Below are 23,645 nucleotides of genomic sequence, written 5' to 3' on the forward strand. Positions count from 1 at the left end.
AAACATGCATGGGATTGGGTTGCATAAAACTTACAGCACAAGTCTGTGTGCCTACTCAAAGGTAAATCTCATTGAGTTCAATGGGACTTATTCCCAAGTAAGTCCCTATAGGATTGGAGCCTTAACTTGTTTCCAATATTTATTAGACTACTGAAGTGCCTAGAAGGCTTAAGTCAGCAGTGTAGACATATCCCCCTGCCCCCCAAAGGTCTTCTGCCTTTGGGAAAGGCCCGAAGTAGAAACACTATGGATGGACTGTCCCCTTACTGGGGAAGCAAGGTGGATACAAAGGCCTCAAAATGGATCAAAGGGTCTACTGAAGGATCTTTCTCATTTAGCCATATCTCTTTAATTGAGCTTACTTATTAGGCATACTAATGATTGTTTGGAAGGCATTCCAAAGTCTGGTGTGGGTGTCCCCGGCTACATTTTATGGAACATAATGTGCAGTAACGTTAAAGAAGAAAGGGTGCCTCTGAGCATGTGTAGAGCACCTTTGTCCCATCACCACAACCTTCACTGCCACTGAAAAATCAGAACAAATGCGGACTGTCCATGGTTCTTCACCCACCTCCAAATCCCCCTCAGAATAAGTGAGATTAATTTTCTAGATCCGGAGTGAATATTTTGAGCCACAGATCTTCCACGTTGAAATGAAGCTCCCTGTCTCTTTCACAGCTGCTGCACAAATGCAAGTGTTACGGCATTTCACCAATATGAATTTGGAACAAGGGAAGCTCTGCCTGTTGGATTCCTGCCAGTTATGCAGCTGATTCAGTCACAGAGCCTCTATAAGAGAGAGGCAAGGAAAAACGGGGTGATTCTATTAGGGTGGGTCAGAAATGGCATCTTGTATGGGATTGTATGGGGAAGGGGCAGTCCATCTTATCCAGCGCATCTGTTCCTTATGAAAAGTCTCCAGGAAACGCACACACTAACAACAACAACAACAAATATGGATGTTTTAGTTTTGCGACCAAAATCCATTCATGCATGAAACACTGACCTCTGTTGCAGGCCAAGTGAGTTTCTCAGCTGCCCTCAGGCAATGGCGTCTGGTGATAAAAGTTGTCATGGGAACTAAATACTTTAATTCGGCTTCTCTGCCTGTAGACAGTATACCTGTGTAGTGGGTATATAGAATGTTGGGCTGGGAGCCGGGAGATCCGGGTTCTAGTCCCCACTTGGCTACGGAAGCTCACTGGGGAACTTTGGGCCAGTCGCAGACTCTCAGCCCAACCTGCCTCACAGGGTTGTTGTTGTGGGGATACATTGGAGAGCAGAAGGATAACGTAAGGCTCCTTGGGTTCCTTGCAAGAGGAAAAAAGGCGGGGTACAAATGCAATTAAAATAAAAGAAATTAAAATTAAACTGGCGGCTGCTGCCTACTGAGGCTGGTTGGGCAGAGACCAAGGTAGCCTTTTGAAACCCCAGCAGCAGCCCATAACACAGAAAGGGAAAACAGAGTTACATGAACTTTAAGATCATACATGCAAGGTGGGTGGGCAGGTGGTGGGATCCATTCAGCCACACAAAAGCACTCCTTTGGACCCACATTCTCCTGTTCCAGCAGCCACTCCCATTGCACAGAGAATCAAGCGACGCAACACAGAAGAGATTCCACAGAGGCCAATATTTCAAAGAGCAAATAGGAAGGATTTAAAAGAGGGCAAATCAATGGATTTTAGTGTCACTTCACAGCAATCGCTGGCAAGCTTCAGAAACGGCTCACTATATGAAACGTCGAGACACGTTCACGACAAAGTCATCACAGTGCAAGCTGTTGGGATTTCGGCAGCACACAGAGTCATTTGAAATCGCTCTGTTGGGGCAGGGAAATAGAAAGGGACAGATCCACCAACCCCTGCAGTTGTGCAGCCTCTCTAGCCATTCCTCTTGGACTTGCATGGAAAATGTGCTGGATGAATCCTAAGATGAATGTACTTAGAGGAGTAAGGCAGGGCTGAGCCAAAACAGCCCCCCAATGTTGGTTGGAAAAGTCCCCCTGTTTCAGCAATTCTGAAGGAGGAGGCTCAGAATGGAGCAAAAGTGTTAGTAGCCTGGCTATGCATCTGTGATCCCGCCCCACATTCAGAATCTCCTTCCTAGTACCTCGAATTCAGGTGCAGGCTCTTCAGTGCAAGTGTCTTTTGAGCCCTGATCAACTGCTGCTACAGGACCATTAAGACAAAAACAACATGCCCAGTAGGTCTACTTCTTCCTAGAAATCATAGAGCTCGGACATCACCTACACAGCAGCAAGGGGAAGGGATGCAAATGGCGTCCACTAGGCCGGATGCCATTTGCATCCGAAGACCGGCTGCGGCCGGAGGTCTGGCTGTGGCTGGCCTGGGCCGGCGGCTCCGCGGACTTGCCACAGAGCGGAGCCGGCTGGGGAGGATTCCGGGGGGGGAGGACCAGATCGCCTCCCCCCCCCACAGACCCCTCAGTGGACTCCAGGTAAGGAGGTTTCGTACACCCCTAAAAAGGGTTGGCTGTAGTTGTAAGTGATAAGTCAACGCTATATAGGTGTTTTGTCAGGGAGCTCTGGGCATAAGTCAAAGTTTGCACAGAAAAGGTTGGTATTGATAAGGGCCACGAAGCAAGCAAAGAAGACACCATGATGTAGGGAGTTCGACTTGCCATGCCAACAATTGTGCATGGTGTTCCTATGGCCAGATTTCCCCACAATAAAGATGGATGCTGAAATTGGAAACGATCCTCATCATGGGTGTTGGAGGGAGCAATCCTATAGCTGCCTCACCCTGTCTAGATGGCCGTAGGATTTTTCGGTTTATTGGAACTGAGTTCGGAGACCTGGCTCTGAATAGGGACTCAAATGAGGCCAGATTCCAAAGAATACGACCTCCAGAATCCATGGCGGACTGGCTGCACTTACCTCTGGGTCCAGAGGCGTTCCTGTGGGGCGGCTCTCCAGCTTTCTAAAAAACACAATAGGCTAATGGCGACTGCCATTAGCTTATCGCAGGAAACTTACAGACGTAAATAGCGTATTGTACACCATTAGCGGCCGTAAAGCACTTACCTTTGCCTAAATACAGCCATAAACAGCTGCAATTTAGGTAAAGGTAAAATACACCATTTATGGCTGTAATTTTCCCGCGATAGGCTAATGGCAGCTGCCATTAGCATATCATAGAATCATAGAATAGTAGGGTTGGAAGGGGCCTACAAGGCCATCGAGTCCAACCCCCTGCTCAGTGCAGGAATCCAAGTCAGAGCATCCCTGACAGATGGCTGTCCAGCCTCATCTTGAATGCCTCCAGTGTGGGAGAGCCCACAACCTCCCTAGGTCATGGGTTCCATTGTTGTCTTGCTCACATTTTTTAGAGCCACTCCACCAACCCCAGCGGATGTGGCAGGGCTCTGGAGTACTCCGCTGGTCCCCAAGCAGCCTGAATTGCCCCGCAGTGGTACCCCCCCGACTGGACAGTGGGGGATTTGTACATCCCTAGCTCTGAGCTCAGTTCCCAGAAACTATGCTCCCCAGTCCCTCTCCTGCCCCCTCATAGTTGGCATGGTTCTTCCCTGTCTCTATGCTTGGAAACAGAGTGTGGAGAGGGCAAAAAGGCGGCGGTCCTGGGGGCAGGAAGAGGAGGGGACCGCGGAAGCCTCTTCATGAGGCTTCCTATGTGCCACGCGGCCTCCACCCCCCACTCTGATGGCCCCAGCTAGACACATGAAATCGCGTGTCTAGCTGAAAATGCAGGGTGGTCAGAGCACAGACGACAGGATCCCCTCCGCAACCTGGCCACCTTGCTTGCATTAGATTGTCTCCAGCCCCCGCGTTCGGAAGCTGGCAACTCTCTCCCTGGGATTGCACCCTAAGTGTTTGTGCGGGATCATGCACCATCTGCAGTTGACCGTGCCCCCAGTGCATTTTGCCAGTTAAACAAGGGCACACTTGTTTTAAGCACAGGTCTATGAAGGAGAGTTCTGTCAACAGCTGTAAGCCACCCTAACTACTACATGGAGCTCCCATGTGCCGATGCAGTGTCAGGGGCTGTGTTACGACGGCTTTGTATCCAAAATGGGGCTAAGGAGAAACAAGAGGGAGGCGACAGCAGAGAAGTTAGCAAAAGCGCCTGATCGCATACAGCACGGGGGAGCGCCATGCACTCCCCCCGGCCTTTTATGCAGCTCCCACTGCCACCTCCACCACCAAATTCGTTGTCGAAATTTGGTGGTGCGGCAGCAAGAAAGGGGCAGATTTTGTCTTGTTTTTAAGAAAACAAACCATGCCTTATTTTAAAGAAAAAAACTACCCCCCTTTTTTGCTGCCACGCCACTGAATTTCAGTGGCAAATTCGATGGTGTGGCAAGGGTGCCACCCCAGTGGGCTTGGTGGGGGGATTGGCTCCAAGACCCCAGGAAGTAGAGGGCCCTTCTTACTGTCAACATTACATATAGCAATTTTTGGTTAGTGTAGAATTTCCAGTCAGGCTTGTGCCCAAGCAGACCTCTGACGTATCAGTCCCTCTAGTAGTGAAGGCAGCTGATGAGTGCTGACAGGACTATAGCCAAAACAGGGCCAGCGAGAAACAAAAGGAAGGTGTTAGCAGGCTTGGGGAGCGCCAAGGTTTCCAGAAATACAAAAAAAGCATTGGGAAAAAGAATTAAAGGAGCATCCCCTAAAACCCCCAACCAAATGAGGACTGAGCAAGCTCAGTGGACAGAGAATGTTGAGAGTTGAGTGGGTGGGTGGGTGGGTGGGTGATAAAAACTTAAGAACATAAGAACATAAGAGCAGCCCTCCTGGATCAGACCAAGGGTCCATCTAGTCCAGCATTCTGTTCACACAGTGGCCAACCAGCTGCCCACGGGAAACCCACAAGCAGGACATGAGGGCAACAGCAGCCTTCCACCCATGATCCCCAGCAAATGGTGTACAGAGGCTAACTGCCACTGATCCTGGAGGTAGCACATAGCCATCAGGACTAGTAGCCATTGATGGCCTTATCCTCCAGGAATTTCTCTAACCCCCTTTTAAAGCCATCCAAATTGGTGGCCATTACTACTTCCTGTGGTAGCGAATCCCATAGTTTAACTATGCCCTGTGTGAAGAAGTCCTTCCCTTTATCTGTCCTGAATCTCCCACCAGGCAATGTAATGGAGGATCCTAGAAGAGGGCGTGGCTGGCTAGAAGACTGAACAGGAGCACTCTAGGCTGCAATATTTTGTTGCAGGTCCCACTTGTTCCTCTGAATAGACGATGCTGGGGAGAAGCAACCAGAGGAGGCCGTTAATTTCATGCCCCGCTTATGAGCTTGAAGAGCCATTTGGTTGGGCCATGCTGGAAGCAAGCTATCCATCTAGATGCACTCTTGGTGCACTCCAGCTAGGCTGTTCTTACGGACTTGAGTTCAAAGAAAACGTAAAGTGGGGCGGGGGGAGCACACATTGGCTTTGGGCAGAAAAGAGATTGCACAGCAAGCAGTGGTGGGTGGATGGATCCCACCATTTGTCAAACTCAGTGGGCGATAAAACTCCTCAAAGAGGCTTTGCCAAACTCCCCGAAAGCATAAGACATACTGATGAATTAATTAATGCTCCTTGATGAAAAACAGAACTGTCTTTTTTTTTTTGTTCTAAATAGCTAATCTTTTTTTTAAAGCCCTGATGTATCTTAACAGTCAACGTCTTTAGAAACAGTCTCTTTCTTTCTTCCTGAAGCATACTGCGGCTTTCAACAACATGGATGACATTTCAAAATACTGGTCCCTGTTCCAGTTTGGACCACCAAAAGTCACAATTGTAGCTCGACCTGTCATCGCTGTGGCAGCTGTGCTGTAAACTGGGAGAAGAAGGGGGGGGGAGGGGGAAAAGCACCAGGCACATCGTTGGTGAAATCCGAATGAGTTCGGTGTTTCAGACTGCCGAGGTCTAACGAGAAAGCTTGAGTCTTTGGGGGGCTACCAGACCCTGCATTTCTTTACAGGATGCATAATGGTGCCCCTTTTGCACTGGAACACTTCCGAAAAGGCTTCAAAGTTTTGCAAAGAGCCCATCACCCTGAGAAAAGAGCGAGAGGGAAAGAAGCTGAGGATTGGAGGGGGGATTCGCTGAGAAACACAACAGGACTTGCACTTTGTGAAAGAAAGACATTAAATAAAAAACTTAACCCCCCCCCCCCCTTAAGCTGGATACAGTTAGGACAAATGAGAGCTTTGCTGGGACACTGGCGCAAGCAGTTCCTTATGACATCATCATTAGCTGACTTGTCATGCCTGAGAACAGAAGACTGCTTATTGGACGTAGCCTCTTGTATCTTTGCATGTAGGCTGAAGTCCTATACCTACTTACCTGGGTGTTAACCCCGTTGAACTCGAGACGCACTTCTGAGTAGGCAAGCATAGGATGTTAAAACCCCCTCGCTGTGTTTAGCACTCACCATCTATTTCTCCACCTCCCAACAGCCAAACGTCTGTTTGTGAAGTCAACATTTACTTGTTACTAACTATGAAGGTGTAACTACGGTCAGAGAAAGACGAACGAAGTGTCTGATTCGACGCACAGAATGTGCAGAAACAAAATGGTTGGGACAGTGTACAACCCCCTCATTCACCCCCACAGCCTGGGACCTAAATACTTTAGGGCCAAACGAGAGTGACTCTGAGTGTGTTGCTTGCTGTTGTGTCTTAAAAAAAAAAAAATCGTGAATAATAGGTGCGGGATTTTGTTGTTGTTGTTGGGACTGTGGCATGGGGGGGATTAGTTCTTTTCTCCACATCATAATACTGATAAAAAATCCCCCCCCACCACCCATGGTGCCATCTCTTAGACCCAGGAGGAAAGCTCCCCCTGGTATGTGTGGAGGGTGGTGGGGGGTGATTTTCATTGGGACTGTAGTGGGGGAGGAAAGGTCTAATCCCCCCTCCTTAGATGCCGTGATCCCAACAACCCTCCCCTGCCATGCATCGATTAGCAATTTAAAAAGAAACAAGGCAACAGGAAGTGACTCATTTAGCATCACATCTGCTTTGACTTTTAAAGACCTCTATATCGATCCCGGTATTTTCATGGAACACATGAGGGTCTACTTCAGTTACCGTCTGTTCAGGTAATGCTGCAAGCAGGACCTTTTCAATGGCGGCTCCAAGATTCTTTCTAGAACAGAGGGGTTATTCCTGTTTACTTACATTCTCAAATGCCCCCCCCCTTTTTAATTTTTTGCTGAGGCCTTAGAGATTTCTCCCTAGAGTGACTTTTCTGATCACATGATTTGTTTTTAATTCTCTTTATATTGATTTTATATTTTTGTAGTTTTATCCTCCCCCTGCCATTGTCAGCTGCTTGAACAGAGAAATATTTTAAGAGCACAATGTTATGTACGTCCACTCAGAAGGAAATCATACTGAGCCCAATGAGACTTACCCCCAGGTTAGTATGTATATCGGAATGCACTCTAATTTTTTGTTTTTAAAAAACCCAATCAGATAAGTTTAACAAAAACACATACCCCACAACTTGAGATAAATGCAGGCTGTAGGGTTTTTTTTTTTTAATTTTTTTTCCCTTGCTATTGGCTGTGAGAGCTCTGGCTCTAGTGGGTTGAAATGAGTCCTCTCTAGCCATTGGTTCAACTGTTGAGGTGTTACGGAATGCTTACAAACACTCTAACAGCTCAGACATTGTTGCTATTTAAAATAAAAAAAAATCAGTGCACAAAGCCCAGGGACAGAGAGGGCTGCTGGTGGGAAAGAGCAGTATATGGCAACAGCAGTCAACTGTTATGCTGGGTGAATAGTGTGTGTGGGAGTTGCATGTGAATAGGTAGAAGGTGGGGAGAGGGGCTCACAAGAGCTTTACCTGTATCTCAGTGGACTGTGACCATCTGTCTTAATAGACTGGCTGGCATACTCTGGCCTGTAGGAACCACACCATACCTGGGACACAGACAATGAATTGAGTGTACCTGAGCCCAGAAGAGCTTCATATAGCAGTAACCCAGATAAAACCATTCAAAATTGAAATTTACTTGAATCTTAAGACATCGGTCTCAAAAGCTCTGTGCAGGGACAACAGCAGCCTATCCTACATTCACCTCTGGCCCAGACCCTAATTTTATAGTGTTTCTTGCACTTCTTTAGTCCTGTTATGGGACTGCCAGACCACAATCCCGAAGGACTCCTTGAATGCCAGTTGTCCACCAAGGTATACTATAGGGCAAAGTGTGCATAACCTGTGCCCCACAGAGGTGCAAGCAGCTCCTTAAGCCCCCTTGTGAGCCCCCCCCCCGAGCAATCTGTAGCTCATCTCTGTCTCTTTGCAATTGCAAATCACAATTTTTTCTTGGAGGGTGCTCAAGGAATGGGCCTTCTATGTCAGGGACCACAGAGCTTCCAGGAAGATGCTCTAGGAACAAGACTTCTGTGGCAGGGACCATAGAGCCCCCAAAGAGAGGCTCCCAGCGTGGCTTAAAAAAATCAGAAATAATAAAACAATGGTGGGAGCTGAGAAAATGTGTGTGCTTCAGGGTGTGTGTGTGTGTATGTGTGTGTACTCCAGGGCTGGCCCTACCATTAGGCAGAGTGAAGCAGTTGCCTCCAGCAGCAGGTATTGGGAAGTGGTGGCAATGTGCTGGAGGACATTTCCATGTGCTCAGCAGCCTGCCTCATGTCCCCTAAGCTAGCTTGCTGTCTTCAGGCATGGTGAAGGATGTTGCCCCATGGCCAGCATTGAAGAAGTATTCAACTGCCAGTCCAGCCAACTTTCGAACATGGAATGGGAGGGGGCCCCATCTTGTTCTTTGCAAAATGTCTTGGGCCAGCCCTGGTGTGCACACACACAACAGTTGACCCCTGTATCTGATCCCAGATGAGGTATCACATCAAACACTAGGGCCTTGGGGGTGAAAAGGTTGTGCACATCTGCTATAGAGTATAGCAGCCTTTTCCAACGTGTGTCCTTCGAGATGTTTTGGACGACAGCCCCCACCATCCTGATGCCTGGCCATGTTGGCTGGAGCTTATGGGAATCGTAGTCCAAAAGATCTGGAGGGCCCCCAAGTTGGGGACAGCTGGAATATTCTATAGTGTGCTATAGAGTTGCCCACCATATAGTGAGAACATACATTCACATTTGGCCTATTGACAAGAGACTTTGCATCATGAATAGCATCCACCTTTTTCTCTTTCGAAATCAAAGAGGAAGTATGTAAGGCTGTAAGAGGTGCTCTGCTGGATCAGACCAAAAGCCCATCAAATCCAGCTTCCTTTTTCCCACAATATAACCAGCCAGTTGCCTCCAGGGAATCCATGAGCAGGACACGGGAAAATAATAGCCATCTCTAGGGATCCAGGAATCTGGCGGAAACCCTCCCTGTCTTTTTGCAAAAATGTGTATTTCACACATCTGCAAATATGCACATTCACAAAATCGCGCATTTTCACACATATGCACATATGCGCATTTTTGTGATCATCATTTTCTTTTTTTTTTAATGGTGACTGCGGAGCTTGATGAGGCTGCCGGGGTGAGTATGGGCTGCTTGATGAGTGCAGGAGGGGCTCAAGTACAGTCCGGGGACTGCTGAATGGGGGTAGGGGCTGGGTGGGCATCCAGAGAGCCCGGACAGGGGTGGGTTCGCACATCCCTAGCCATCTCCCATTGTTGCTCCCCATCAAATGGCCACCAGGAGTATACGGCCTCTGGAAAGACTGCAGAATGCATGATCTGAGGTGAGGGCCACCTGGTGGTTGGGCAGAGTTTGAAAGGGGCAGCTCTGGAAAGGTGGTCTGCACAGCAGAGTTAGCCATGAGTGTTGCACTCATGCAAATAGATGTGTGGAGGGTGTAACTGGTGCACTGAAACCCTGTGTGTACAAAGGCACTGAAAGCCTGTGTGTACATTCAGACAACTTTGTTGCGTTCCGCTATAGGGTAGGGAACCACGCCTGGGGGGATTTCTCGCAGTAAAAGGTGCAGACCAAACTACGGATATAAAATTGGGTTCACTCGGAGCTTCTGGACTGAAAGTGCGAAACAGGCTAAGGTGAAATGTCAGATCATGAGGTCCTCCCCCCACCCCACCCCTAAAGACTCCCCTTCCCTACAACCAACAACCTGCGCAAAGTTGAGGAAGAAGAGTTGCTTGTGGGTAAGATCCAGCCCAGGCAATCTTGGCTCCTTTCCTTCTTTTTCCACCCATTTTAAATAAGCCTGTGGGAAAAAATAAAGAACAAATGAGCAGCTTCAAGGAACATATCCTCCACCATTTCACTGACGTAAATGGCCATTGTGGCAGTACCAGGGCCCAGCCCAGCAGAATGAGCCAGGTGGGGGTGGAGGGCAAACACAGCAGGGGTGGTTTAGCACATTTTGAAGTTAGATGGGAATGGGAATTACTTCACTTTAGAGCCAGGCCTCCGTAAGGCCATTAAGTCCAGAGCCTAAACTTACCTGACTGCACTTCCAGATGTAAGGGGACTCGTATGTACTTGCTACACCAGTGTTATTTCCACATTGTAGTCATGAATTGACTGGATTAGACCAACACTCCATCAAGTCCAGCATCCTGTTTCTCACAGTGGCCAAGACTGCATAGTTACACTACGGAATTCACCACCAGTTCAGATGGCTTTAAAAGGGGATTAGACACTTCATGGAAGAAAACAGGGCTACACGTCATAAAGGTTATATGCTACTTCCAGCTTCAGAGGTGATAAACCTCTGAATACCAGTTTCTGGGGAACAACAGCAGGAGGGGGCTATTCAGGGCTGGCCCTACCATGAGGCAGAGTGAGGCAGTCGCCTCAGGCAGCAAATTTTGGGCGTCCTAAAAGGGCAGCAAATTATTATTTATTGACCTTGTTGTTGTGTTTCTGCTGCCATGGAGGGAGAGAGGTGCTTATGGCATTTTCTGGCAGATGTCCCAAAATAATTCAGCTAATTTTGGGTGCCATATACCTTGACTTGGGAGGGGGCACCATTTGCTGCTCTGCTTCAGGCTGCAAAATGTCTTAGGCTGGCCCTGGGTCTATGGCTCTCATGTCCCACTCCTGGGCTTTCCAGAAGCAACTGGTTGCCCACTGTGGCAATCTGAATGCTGCACTAGGTAGGCCTTTGATCTGATCCAGTGGAGCTCTTCTGGTGTGGAACCTAGGATGTAAGATAATAGGCTTCTCCTCCTGTTGTTCCCCAGAAACTGGCATTTTCTTAAGTCAGATTTCTGGTTCAGCTTGGGAGTCCTTAACAGGGAGAGGCTTGGAAAAAAATCCTGTCAAAATGGCCATCAAAATGACACCTTGCATTCAACTGTGAGGAAAGGCAGCAGGAAGGAAAGCTGGGAGTGAACTCCCCGCTGCCCCCGGGTGATGATGTCTTTCTGCCTCCTTTGGTTCCTTCAAATGATAATAACCTTGCGCAATGTCAAACTCATTACCTGGGACTGCTTGGTCCGTAATCGGCCAATTTTGCTTTTTATGGCTGTTGCTATTACTGGAGAACAGCATAATGCGCTTCTGTGCCAGCGACTTTTGAACGCTTTCCTTCCCCCTCCTTACACTGCAGGTAATGGCCCCTCCTGAATACAAGAGATAACTTTGGAGCCTGTGTGGGATTGTCAGTCTGAAAACCTTGTCTCAGAGCCTCAACGTTGGACTCGATGGTCTTATAGGTCCCTTCCAACCCTACTCTTCTATGATTTTATGAAAGTTCAAGCTCTCCCTTCTATTGGAGAGTTTGTTGGGGGGAGAAACTCCAGCTGCAACCTCCTTCTGAAGACTTCCCCTTTCTCGAGGGAGGTGGCGACCTCAGGCATACCAGCTGCCTGTCACATGTAAGTAGTTAAAAGGCATAGGGCAAAACATCCCTCTCTCACATTTCACCACACCATTCAGGCAGTGAAATAGAGGACCATTCGGGCAAGTTTTGGGGCACAAACGTCCTTCCATTTACCCTCAGAAATCCCCAGATGTTAGGTCGGTTCCAGAACATTCTGGGGGAGAATGAAATGGTGGCCACCAGTTTGACTGCCATTCCCCTCCCCGCAGAATGATGTTATATGTGGGGCATTCTGGGGAAAAATGGCATACCTCAGTTGGCAACCACTGAAACAATGGCTCACCCTTGACCACCAAGTGACATGGCTGAGCTGGGATTTGGACCAGGTATCTCTCTCTGGTCTGATCCAACACACCCTCTTGTTTGTTGTGATAATGTCTGTTGATTTTGCTCTAATAATAAAACATGACTCAGCAAGCTAGCTTTCTGGAATGAGATGGGGAAAACAGCAGCGCAAGTATCTGGCTAGGACCCTTTAAGTCTGCATGACATTCGTTTGCATTTCTGTAGCACCTTCTAATATATGCATTTTTGTATGCAATTTTACCTAATATGCACATCTTTGCAAATAATTTCCCTTAATATAATGCTTGTTTGTCAGTTCTTTTCCTCTGATTCACACACTTTAGGCACGTGTTCCACTAATATATACATTTTTGTATACTGTTTTTGTTTGAAGAACTGCACTGTGATTACTGAAGGAAAACCTTTTAGTTTGTGTTTTGGTTCAGAAAGTATGAATTAGGGGTTCTCCACATGGGGCTTTTATCCTGCTATTGAGATTGGTTGATCATGGAAGCTTGTGGGTCCTTTACATGATGCCGTCAACCTCCAGGGTGCCTCCCACACTAAATGACCTTTATCCCATCTTTTAAAAGATCAGAGATAACGAGCTATCAAATATAGCATGTAGAGTTCCCTCGTGAAAAGAGGAAATCCCGTGATAGGATGAGCTAGACCACAGTGCTATCTAGTGGCTGTAGATAGAGCAACAGATAGAGCAACATAGATAAGGGGGGAAAGGGAGGGAAGGGAAGAGTGTGTAAAGGGAGCCCATCATGATCCGGAATTTCAAACAGAAGCAGAACTCCCCGATAAAGTTGTGAGATTTTAACCCGATGTAGAAACACTCCTAAAAAGTGAAGCAAACAAATTCCTCCACCATCCCTAGCCAGGATATTCATTGTGCAAGTTTCCTTTTATGTGAATGCTTTGAAGGAGGATGTTTTTCACCCCACAGGTTCTAGGAATGACTATGCAAATTCCCAAAACATCTTCAGGAAAACTCACACCACTAAATGAAAAACTACCTTGTAGGCCTGACGGACGCCTCCATTATCAGCAATGTTTTCTCCCAGAGTGTGGATTCCACTGACCTGTAACAGCAAATACGTATTGATGCTATCAATAGTAGCTCACTTTTGAAGTACCCATAGACAGCATGGTCTTTGGCTTGTGCATTACTGAATCTGATGGATAGAAGTCATTGTGCATGCTTTTGCTTCCGTTAATTTCCCCCCTAAATTCTTCTGCAGTTGGTTTCATCATCACATATTCAGTCTGATACTTAATATTCCAATAGTTAAGGTGCTGTAATTGATGGGTGAACTACAAGACCAAGAACTACAGGACTGTTGCAACCAAAATGATGACTGTTATACATGAGAAATTGGGCACAAGGTAGACAAGGTTCTGTTGAAAGATCGCCAGATGATTTGCAGTAGAACTGGCAAGACTTCCTGGCTCCCAATTGTTTCACAACAGCAATGAAGACACCGGCATCCCCAATATACTGGGCTGCTGGAATCCCTGATCTGAAATGATCCAGATGACAATTTGTATTTGTGTATGCAAGTCAACGGAGTGTATGGCTCATGGGGTAATTTGCTGTCCCCTGCCCCTGCCTGCCCCTGAGCACCACCATTTAAAATCTGGCTCTGAACTACAGCTGTGCACAAATGGCTTCTCAAAATTCTCCAGCCTATTTGCCTAGAGAGTCCGTGGCGGAATGGACTACTCCCCCTCTGCCACCTGCCAAAATCCTCCCCGGACGGACCCTACCTGCTGCTGGTCGGTCCGTCCGCTGCCGTCCATCTGCTGCAGGGCTGCTGATCCAAATGGCATCCGGCGTAGCCGACGCCATTTGCGTCCCTGCGCTTTTCACTGATAGGCTATGTAAATATTTGACGTAGCCTATCATGTCAAAGAGCAGGGACGCAAATGGCGTAGAGGATGCCATTTGTGTCCGCAATACATCAGTCCAACCAGCGATATGGCAATGGCAGCCGTATCACTGGGGCTTTGGAGCCTGCGGCAGGCAGGATCCGGCTGGTGAGGACTTTGCGAGGAGGTGGAGGCAGGAGATCCGATCCTTCATGGACTTTGGGGGGCTGGATTCAATAGAATCCGGCCTCATTGGGGTCCGTGGAGGATTTCTCCGACATCCCTACGATTTTGTATTTCACAATCCTGAGGCCCGCTTGCACCAGTTACAGATTACTGCTGACCACATGGTAGCCAGTTAAGCTTTTACCTCATGATGTCTATAACCATTAAAGGCTACAGATGAGAGTCTGTAGCCCTTGGCGACAATCTAATATACAGTTGACAGCCATACACTGGTTACCAGTGTGCTTCCGAGTCCAATTTAAAGTGTTGGTTTTGACCTTTAAACGGTTTGGGACCAAGTTACTTAAAGGGCCACTTTCACCGATATCAGCCTGCCCACACTTTAAGATCAGAAATAGAGGCCCTTCTCATTTGCTCACCCAAGAGAGCAGTTAGGTGGGTGCCCACATGTGAGAGGGCCTTCTCTGCAGTGGCCCCACACCTTTGGAACAAGTTGCCATCGGAGGTCTGCCATGCTCTGTCATTGCAGACTTTTAAGAAGGCCTTGAAAACATATTATTTTACCATGGCCTTCCCTTGATATCACTGCTATTGTTGTTGGTTTTATTGTCGGCCTTTATTGTTGCTTTTATCGCTATTTTATTGTGTATACATTTGTATCACTTTTAATATTTTAACTGTTTTTATGTATTTTATTGCTGTGAGCCACCTTGGGAGGGCTTCTGCCCTGAAAGGCAGCCAAGACATTTTAAAAAATAAAAATAAATAAGTAAAATACACTAGAACCTCTCCTCAAATTCTCAAGAATTATCTTGTTCCCTTAAATTGTCACACCACCGATTAAAATCAGTCCGCACGAAACTTCTCATTGGGCAATCTTTGATTCAGACAGTTAAAGTTTGCATTCCTATACTTGTGAGCCATGCTTGTGGTGAAGATTAAAGAATCCGCAAGACTGGATTTTCCAAGTCATTTTGCCCTCCCCCAGTTATTGAGTTCATCCTGTCTTTGACATTTTAAAAAATTGTACTTAAAAAAAAAAAAAATCCCTCCAAAGCAGCTCCCCCAAAAGCAAAACAATAAAACAATTAAAAATTACACAGTATCAAATGGATTAGGTACATATCAGCTAAAATCTTAACCGAAGAGCTAGAAACAAGAATAAAAAATCAATCAGAAGAAGCCAGATTGAATTAAATAAAAGGTTTTCAAAGCCTGTTAAAAAAAATGGGAAGAGAGGGGAGTCAGGGAGAGTGTTCCATAACTCCAGTGCCACCACTGAGAAGGCCCTGTCCTTGGTGCCCACCAATCTGCTCTTAATTAATGGTGGGTTGGAGAACAGGGCCTCTGATGCAGATCTTAGAGCTCAAGGCTGTTCAACTCTCTATTTGAAAAATGGCTGTGAGAAATTAGCCCCAATCCCCTCCTCGTCCAGATGATCGAGCTCACATTTTGGCCCCCTGCCAGGTCCCATGTGTAGTTTCCATACTGGTAGATCATGCAGCGCGACTGCTCCTTGAAATGCATAGCAGAGAAGTTGCTCCACCAGTCAAGCATATTGCCGTCTTTGTCAAAATTTCTGCCTGTTTGGGGAAAAAAGATGAACAAACAACACATGAGGACCACTTCCCAAGTTAGTCATCCTAGCCCAGCCTTCCCCCAACCTCCAGATGTGGTAGACTACAACTCCCATTACCCCCTCCCCCCACCAGCATGGTGGTCACTGACATCCTGTATAGCCTCAGGTTTATTTGGTATCAGGACTTGAGCTTGGAGTGAGTTTTGAAGTGGGGACCTGAAGGCCAAAGGAGAACACAGCCTCCCTGAACAGAAGCCATGTCAGATCAGACCTGATCAGGTTGTACTCTCTGACTTTTATGAAACCTTCCAGCTAGCCTGGCTACATGGGACATTTATCACATCAAGAATTCTATATACTAAGGGTGTATACATCCTTCAAGTGCCTATCCTTACGTATAAATATACAAATCTATACCGATCTATGGGGTGACCACACTTAGAATACTGTATACAGTTCTGGTCACCGCAGCTAAAAAGGATATTGTTGAACTGGAAAAAGTGTAGAAAAGGGCAACTGAAATGATCAAGGGGCTGGAGCATCTCCCCTATGAGAGAGGGTTACAACAGCTGGGATTGTTTAGCTTGGGGAAAAAATGTAAGGGGATACATGATAGAGGTGCACAAAATTATGCATGGTGTGGAGAATGTCGATAGGGAGACATTTTTCCCCTTCTTTTGTAATATTAGAACTATGGAATTTGCTAGCCCAAGATGTAGTGATGACCACCAATTTGGATGGCTTTAAAAGCGGGTTAGACAAATTCATGGAGGAGAGGGCTATCAATGGCTACTAGTCCTGATGGCTAAATGCTACCTCCAGTATCAGAGGCAGTATGCCTATGTACACCAGTTGCTGGGGAACATGGGTGGGAAGGTGCTGTTGCACTCGTGTCTTGCTTGTGGGTTTCCCGTTGACAGCTCGTTGGCCACTGTGTGAACCGAATGTTGGACTAGATGGACCCTTGGTCTGATCCAGCAGGGCTCTTCTTGTATAGTTAAAACATAGCCACCCATATAGAAGAGAGGTATCAGCAGACTTGGGGAAATCCCAAGATCTGCAGAAGTTAGGAAAGGGAAAACCAAGGAAGCTCCACCTTGCTGAGATTCTCCAGACTCCACTCTGAAGTTCAGTTCATCTCACTTACATTTTCTAAACTTACTTTGGGGAACATTAGAACACATGAAAGGGGTTATTTTGAAGACCTCAGCACAAGCTGACCTCATCACCATAGCCTTGTTGCCCCCCCCCCACCTCCACCATGTCTGTCCTGCAGCTTATGAAACCAGCAAAAAACAGTGTCTCTGAGCATGTGTAGAGTTTCCCCCTAGCTTTGAACTGCTGCAGGGGGAGTTGTATAATACAAGACCCCATGTGACTTGTTCACAACTGTGGCAAGAGAGAAAAGGACCTCCATAACATGCATAATCATGGTGGCCATGTCTGCAAAACACACTCCCGCCATCTCCCCACGGAAGCTCCACATTCTGTTCTTTGTGCCTCTGTGCGAGGAAGGCATGGGGAACTCCTGATGTGCTTGGGTGGAGAGCTGCCATCAGATGTGAACCAGCAAATGACCCTGGTGATCACACTGGTCACGCAGCCAGCTTCCATGCGTGGAGGCTCCGATCTGTGGAAATGGTGTCCCTGGAGTGGATGTGGCCACCCCCTGCTGTTTCGAGGTGTCCTTGAGCTGCTTCCCTGCCTCTCCTTACCATTGTCATCGAAGCCATGTGTGATTTCATGTCCAATTACCATCCCAATCCCTCCAAAGTTGAGCGCTTGTGGCTGGTGCTTGCTGAAGAAGGGAGGCTGCAGGATACCAGCTGGGAATACTGCGAAGAATAGAAAAGGAAATACAGTTACACTGCGGTGAGGGCTGCACAATACTATCTCTTGGTCTTCTTAGTCCCTCCCAACAGGCCCCCGATCCTGAATTTGGGGGCCCAAGCAAGGGACATTCTGAGCCCCCACAAAGCTTTGTGATGATGACTAGGGATGGATGGACTCATCTCTGTCCAGGACACGGGGGAGCTCAATGAGCTGCCTGGACCCGCTCAGCGAGCCTCCCTGCTCATCCCGCCTGCTGAGCCCCCTCCTCTCCATGCCAAAGACTCCAGCAGTCAACTGTTGTGCTGGAGTCCTTGGTGCGGTGCACCCTCCAGTGCTCTCGCCCTGGGGTGCCAAGGCCCTTCCTGCCTGTGCTGGGTGTCAAGGGCTTCTTGACAGCCAGTGGAGGCAGGATGGGGCCCAGTGTGGCCACCTCCCAGCGCTCTCACCCTGGCCTCCTGCCACCGAGGCCTCTCCTGCTTGCACCGGTTGTCAAGGGCTTTCTTAACAGCCAATTGGGCAGGATGGGGCCTCGACCAGCGCCCCAGCTGCTAGCCATCTCTTGCTTGAGAGCAGGAGATGGCTAGCGGTTGGAGCATGTGCCATGCCTCTTTCTCCTCCTTCCTTGACAGCCAACCAGGCAGCAGCAAGTCCAGGCTGTTCCCGGCCACTCGCTGAACTCCAGGGTGCTCGTCGGCCTGATCTGTCAGTGCCCTGGAGCTCAGCAAGTGGGGCCTGGAGGTCCAGGTGTGGGGGATTTCACTGAACTAAATCGGGCACTCACGACATCCCTAATGATGACTTGTGCTACTTTTGTCATTCATATTTCCAGGGGCCACAGGGATGAACACCAAGTATAAAGCTGGAGCAGCTGTTAGCTTCCTGTTTTGTCTGTTCTACCCTTCTTCCCCAAATCCTTTGCCTGCCCTGCTCCTCTCAAAGACCCAAGCAGTTCATCTAGTAGCACGTAGAGACCATCCTGCCTCTCGTGTTTGTCTGCGGGCAATATGGCAACCAAGCCAATCACTGCCAGAGACTTCACCATTGCATAATCTGGGAAGCTGGTGTCTCTGGGAACTGCTGTATTAAGGCTGCAATCCTATATATACCTGAAATTTACTTGTGGCTAAGTCCCCCCGGCTTATTGTGGGACTTTCTTTCAGTAGGTGCAGTTAGGATTGGCACCTAAATCCAGTAGGATACTTTGATACCTACCAATCTGGTTGCGGTTGGCAGAGTAGAAGGCATTGACTACTGCTGCACCAATTAGCCACCTGAAAGGAATTGGAGAGAAGAGCCAACATCAGTATCAATGCTAATAGAGAACTATGGAGAACTAGCCAATGGAGAACTAGCCAATGGAGAACTATAGAGAACTAGAGAACTATGGAGAACTAGCCAATGGAGAACTAGCCAATGGAGAACTATAGAGAACTAGAGAACTATGGAGAACTAGCCAATGGAGAACTAGCCAGTGGAGAAATGTGGAGAACTAGAGAACTATGGAGAACCAGCCAATAGAGAACTATGGAGAACTAGAGAACCCTGGAGAAATAGCCAACTGAGAACTATAGACTCACAATCTAGTAAACAGTCCCATAAAATTACATAAAATTAGCTCAATTGGTGTTGCATTTGAATTTCTTCTCATGCTTGAGCAACAACAAATGTTTTAAATTTTGACTCAAAGTTTATATACTATTGAAAATCAAAATCTATATTTCCTGGCTAACAGAATTTAGAACTGGATAATAGAATCTCCCAAAAGATTCTGCTCAGTTGTGGGACTTTATCTTCTTCTTTGAGTTCTCTTAAGAGTATACAAGCTCATAGAGCATTTATACTTGCACGATGTAATGTTCTAGCAACAGTAGTACTTCAGGGCAGATTTCTGAAAAGTCCTTTCCAAAGCAGACCATGTCCTTGTCTGACACAAGGGCCCAAAACTCTGACACCTGTACTTTGATACTATAATTTCTACTCTGATCTGAGAAGTTGTAGAACTTACTCTCTTCTGGCAACTTTACCAGGGTGTCCAGAAGAAAGATTTGTCATGCACTGTCTATCCAATAAGGTCTGACATATTACTGAAAAAGCAGCTAACTGTTCTTTAATTACCGTATGTATATAAGAGTCCAACTGACTGTATTAGCTAAACTGGAGAAATGGTCTTTCTTGGGTTCTGTTATTTCTGTTCTGTATTTTAACTTGCATGGGTCTTATGACTATAACAAAGAGCTGATGAGATCGTGCAACTGAGATACATACACATCTTGGTCAACCTTTTCCCGAAGCTTCCTCAGGCTTTTCTGTGCTCCAGCTTGGAGGTTTTGCAGGATGTTTTTGAAGTACTCATGCTCACTGAAGTTCAGCTGAAGAAACACAAACATTTTTGAAGGTACAGACAGGTTGGACTTATGCCCCTAGAATCATAGATAATAGAATAGTAGGGTTGGAAGGGGCCTACAAGACCATCTAGTCCAACCCCCTGCTCAGTGCAGGAATCCAAGTCAAAGCATCCCTGACAGATGTCTTTCCAGCTTCATCTTGAATGCCTCCACTGTGGGAAAGCCCACCACCTCCCTAGTAGGTGGTTCCATTGTTGTATTGCTCTAACAGTCAGGATGTTTTTCCTGATGTTCAGCCAGAATCTGGCTTCCTTTACCTTGAGCCCATTATTCCATGACCTACACTGTGGTATGTTCAAGAAGAGATCCTGGCCTTCCTCTCTGTGACAGCCTTCCACATACTTGAAGAGCACTGTCATATCTCCCCTCAGTCTTCTCTTCTCAAGGCTAAATATGCCCAGTTCATAGAATCATAGAATAGTAGGGTTGGAAGGGGCCTATAAGACCACTGAGTCCAATCCCCTGCTTAGTGCAGGAATCCAAGTCAGAGCATCCCCGACAGATGACTGTCCAGCCTCGTCTTGAATGCCTCCAGTGTGGGAGAGCCCACTACCTCCCCAGGCAATTTGTTCCATTGTCATATTGTTCTAACAGTCAGGAAGAAGTAGCCTCTTTCCATGTGGAAGGTGACACCCAACACACGAGAGGAACCAAAGGAAGACTGATTTTGTAAAATTACTCATATTGCAAAGTGTTGACCAGTCTTAGAACTGTGTGCAAAGGGCCTCAATATACTTCAGCCTATTTGAAGGCAGAGATATTTCACCATCATTTATTTCTTCTCATGTTTATATTGGCATGCTTCACAATGCCACAGACCCAAGGTCGTTCCAGGACAGTGTGTGTGTGTGTGTGTGTGTGTGAGAGAGAGAGAGAGAGAGGGAGAGAGAGTATGTGTGTGTCACCCCCCCCCCCCCGGTGGAGAATACTGTCCAAAATGCCTTTCTTTTTCTTGTAGAGTGAGTAAAAGAAACATCTCTTTTTTCCTGGGAGAGATTCTGTCTTCTGAGAAAATTCGTTCAGCTCTAAATTTTGCACATAACACTGGAATACCAGCTACCCATTTAATGAAAATAAACATGACTATGTGCAGGCATAGCTTTCACACTTACATGTGCATATTCCTGGTCTAGTTTTTCATTCTGATCTTCCAGAATGTAATCCGGGTAGCCTATCTGTTCTTTAATTGCAATGACCTATGAGAAAATGGTAGACGTTCCTTAGTTCTTGACCAAAGAGTGTCATATTCATCTAATTCATTTTACTTCTCATACAATGGGTAGACCCAGACTAAACCAGTTGAATTTGGGTCCCATTGAAATCAATGGGACAAGTTAGTCAAGACTTAACTCCCAGGGATTTCCATGGGACTTAAATGTCACTAACTTACTCTGGATCCAACCCAATATTTGTATACCACTTTTCAACCACAATGGCTCTCAATTAATATTGCAAAATGTATTTTAATTTTACACTGGCTTTTGCCTCGCCTAGGACAGGTTGCAACATACTCCCCCAAACCAAAACATACCAAGATCTAGCTCCTACTGAAGTGGTAAATGCATGTCTGAGCATTCCTACTTCAGACTGGAAATGAAGTCTGATAGAATGGGGTATCTCCCCTTTTCCTATGTTAGACAAAATCCTGGAGGAGAAGGCTATTAATGGCTACCAGTCCTGATGGCTCTATGCTACCTCCAGGATCAGAGGCAGTCAGCCTATGTATACCAGTTACTAGGGAACATGGGTGGGAGGGTGCTGTTGCACTCGTGTCCTGTTTGTGGGTTTCCCATCAACAGCTGGTTGGCCACTGTGTGAATGGAATGCTGGACTAGATGGACCCTTGGTCTGATCCAGCAGGGCTCTTCTTATGTTCTTAACAGAACAGTGGACTAGATGGATAAGGACTAGATGCTGGACTAGATGGACACTTAGTCTGATCCAGCAGGGCTCTTATGTTCTTAACAGAACGGTGGACTAGATGGATAAGGACTACATGGTGGACTAGATGGACCCTTGGTCTGATCCAGCAGGGCTCTTCTTATGTTCTCCATGCAAAACAAAAACAAACTAACTCCTTGTTACATACTTGAACTAGAACTTTATATAAACATGTTCAACTTGTGTCATATAGAAGTACCTCCCTCCAATTCTGTTTTAAACCTCATTGAGTGAGTCCCAAGCATCCTTATAATACGTAGGATGAAGGGCTGGTTTTTTCTTTTTCTGTTTTGGAGGAAGAACACAAGAACCTTGTGAGATCTCATTCCTACAGACTGGCCTTCGGCACACTCCTTTTCTCTGACCTTCCCCCGAGCTTCCCCTTTAGATGTTTCATCCATCCACTGCAGTTCATCCAGTGTCTCGATAAACACTTCACGGATTTTTTCAATCATGTCTCGGACCTAGAACAAAGATAGATGGGGTGGTACAATTCTCGTGGTGCTTCTAACAACAAAATGACAGGCTCAAAATGAAGATCAATTGGGTATGGGTTAAGCTGGCTAGTTCCATCCAGCGCAGGAATCAAGTGTTATAATGAAGTTGTTTCTTTGCTAGCAAAAAATCCATCTATCCAATTATCCATGGATAGCCATTTATCAGCAATTTGCCTCACTGCCCTGTGACCTAAGGGACATAACACTGGAGAAAGCTTCTCTGACCTGGTGCCCTCTGGATGTTTTGCATTCCAGCTCCCATCAGCCCCAGCTAGCATGGCGAATGGTGAGGAATGCTGGGGCTTGTAGTCCAAAATATCTGGAGGGCACAGGCTGGGGAAGGCTGGACTATGCAGATGGGAGCGTGGTTGATTTGTAATGTCTGCGTTGATCAGGGGGAGGAGTAGATTTCAAAGCCAAAAAAGACAGCTGCACCAATATAGGTTCCCGAGTCCCGACACGTTTCGAGATTTATTTATTTTTATCAAGGGAACTAGGAAACATAGAATACATGATAATATATACATAATACACACCCAAATATTTAAATTACAAGTTTACATATTCTCAAAAAAATCTCTAAATACCATGAATTGGCTGGTTGAAAACTACAAGACGTGCCAAACTACTTTAAAAATTATCATTGGGTATTTAAGTGTTATAAAAACCATATATTAATGTGTAGAGAACCTTACCACCACCACCCCAAAATGGCAAAGAATGTTTAGAGAAAATCCCACATTCTCCCCCCCTCCCAGTGGGGAAGGGGAGCAGAAGAGAGAAAAAGAAAAATCTAAGAATTTCTCAGAAAAAAATGTATTATGAGAAATTTCAGTTCAGCTCTAGGTGAGCAGGTTTCAGATGCTTCACCCCCTGGTCCTTCTTCTCAAAACACCAGGAATTGGAGGCCAGGGGGAAGAGTAAAATGCAGTTCCTAAATAGGGCTGGGGGAGAAATTTGTTCGGTCCACATTTTAATGCAAACTCAACCCAATTTTACACTTTCAACTTGCTATGTGAACCTGCTATCCCTCAAAATTCACACTCCTTCAAATTTTGCAATGTGTTTTCCAATTTAAAAAGTGTGTACAAAAATGTGTATATTACACATATAATAATATTAGATATATTATTATATATAATTATTAGTTATATTATTAGATATAAATATTAGATATATTATTAGATATAATTTATATTATTAGATATAAATATTAGATATATTATTAGCTTTATTA

General features: G+C 46.4%; 1 protein-coding gene across 1 annotated transcript in view; it reads right to left on the reverse strand.

Moving 5' to 3' along the window:
* Window positions 1-1,640: 1,640 nt before the first annotated feature.
* The window catches only part of MMEL1 (membrane metalloendopeptidase like 1), a 68,651-nt gene continuing 46,646 nt past the window's right edge, over window positions 1,641-23,645 (reverse strand). The window contains exons 14-23 of the mRNA XM_084822074.1: window positions 22,277-22,375; window positions 21,083-21,166; window positions 19,831-19,934; window positions 18,778-18,836; window positions 17,448-17,567; window positions 15,603-15,736; window positions 13,115-13,180; window positions 10,086-10,181; window positions 7,831-7,907; window positions 1,641-6,033 (exon numbers count right to left, since the gene is read on the reverse strand). Of these exons, the coding sequence (XP_084678200.1) occupies window positions 5,934-6,033; window positions 7,831-7,907; window positions 10,086-10,181; window positions 13,115-13,180; window positions 15,603-15,736; window positions 17,448-17,567; window positions 18,778-18,836; window positions 19,831-19,934; window positions 21,083-21,166; window positions 22,277-22,375 (939 nt within the window). The 3' untranslated portion in view covers window positions 1,641-5,933. The remainder of the gene's footprint in view (window positions 6,034-7,830; window positions 7,908-10,085; window positions 10,182-13,114; window positions 13,181-15,602; window positions 15,737-17,447; window positions 17,568-18,777; window positions 18,837-19,830; window positions 19,935-21,082; window positions 21,167-22,276; window positions 22,376-23,645) is intronic.

Source organism: Heloderma suspectum, chromosome 15, assembly GCF_057233095.1.
Source record: "Heloderma suspectum isolate Gila_16-S chromosome 15, 16-S_ref, whole genome shotgun sequence".
Taxonomy (NCBI): Eukaryota; Metazoa; Chordata; class Lepidosauria; order Squamata; family Helodermatidae; genus Heloderma; species Heloderma suspectum.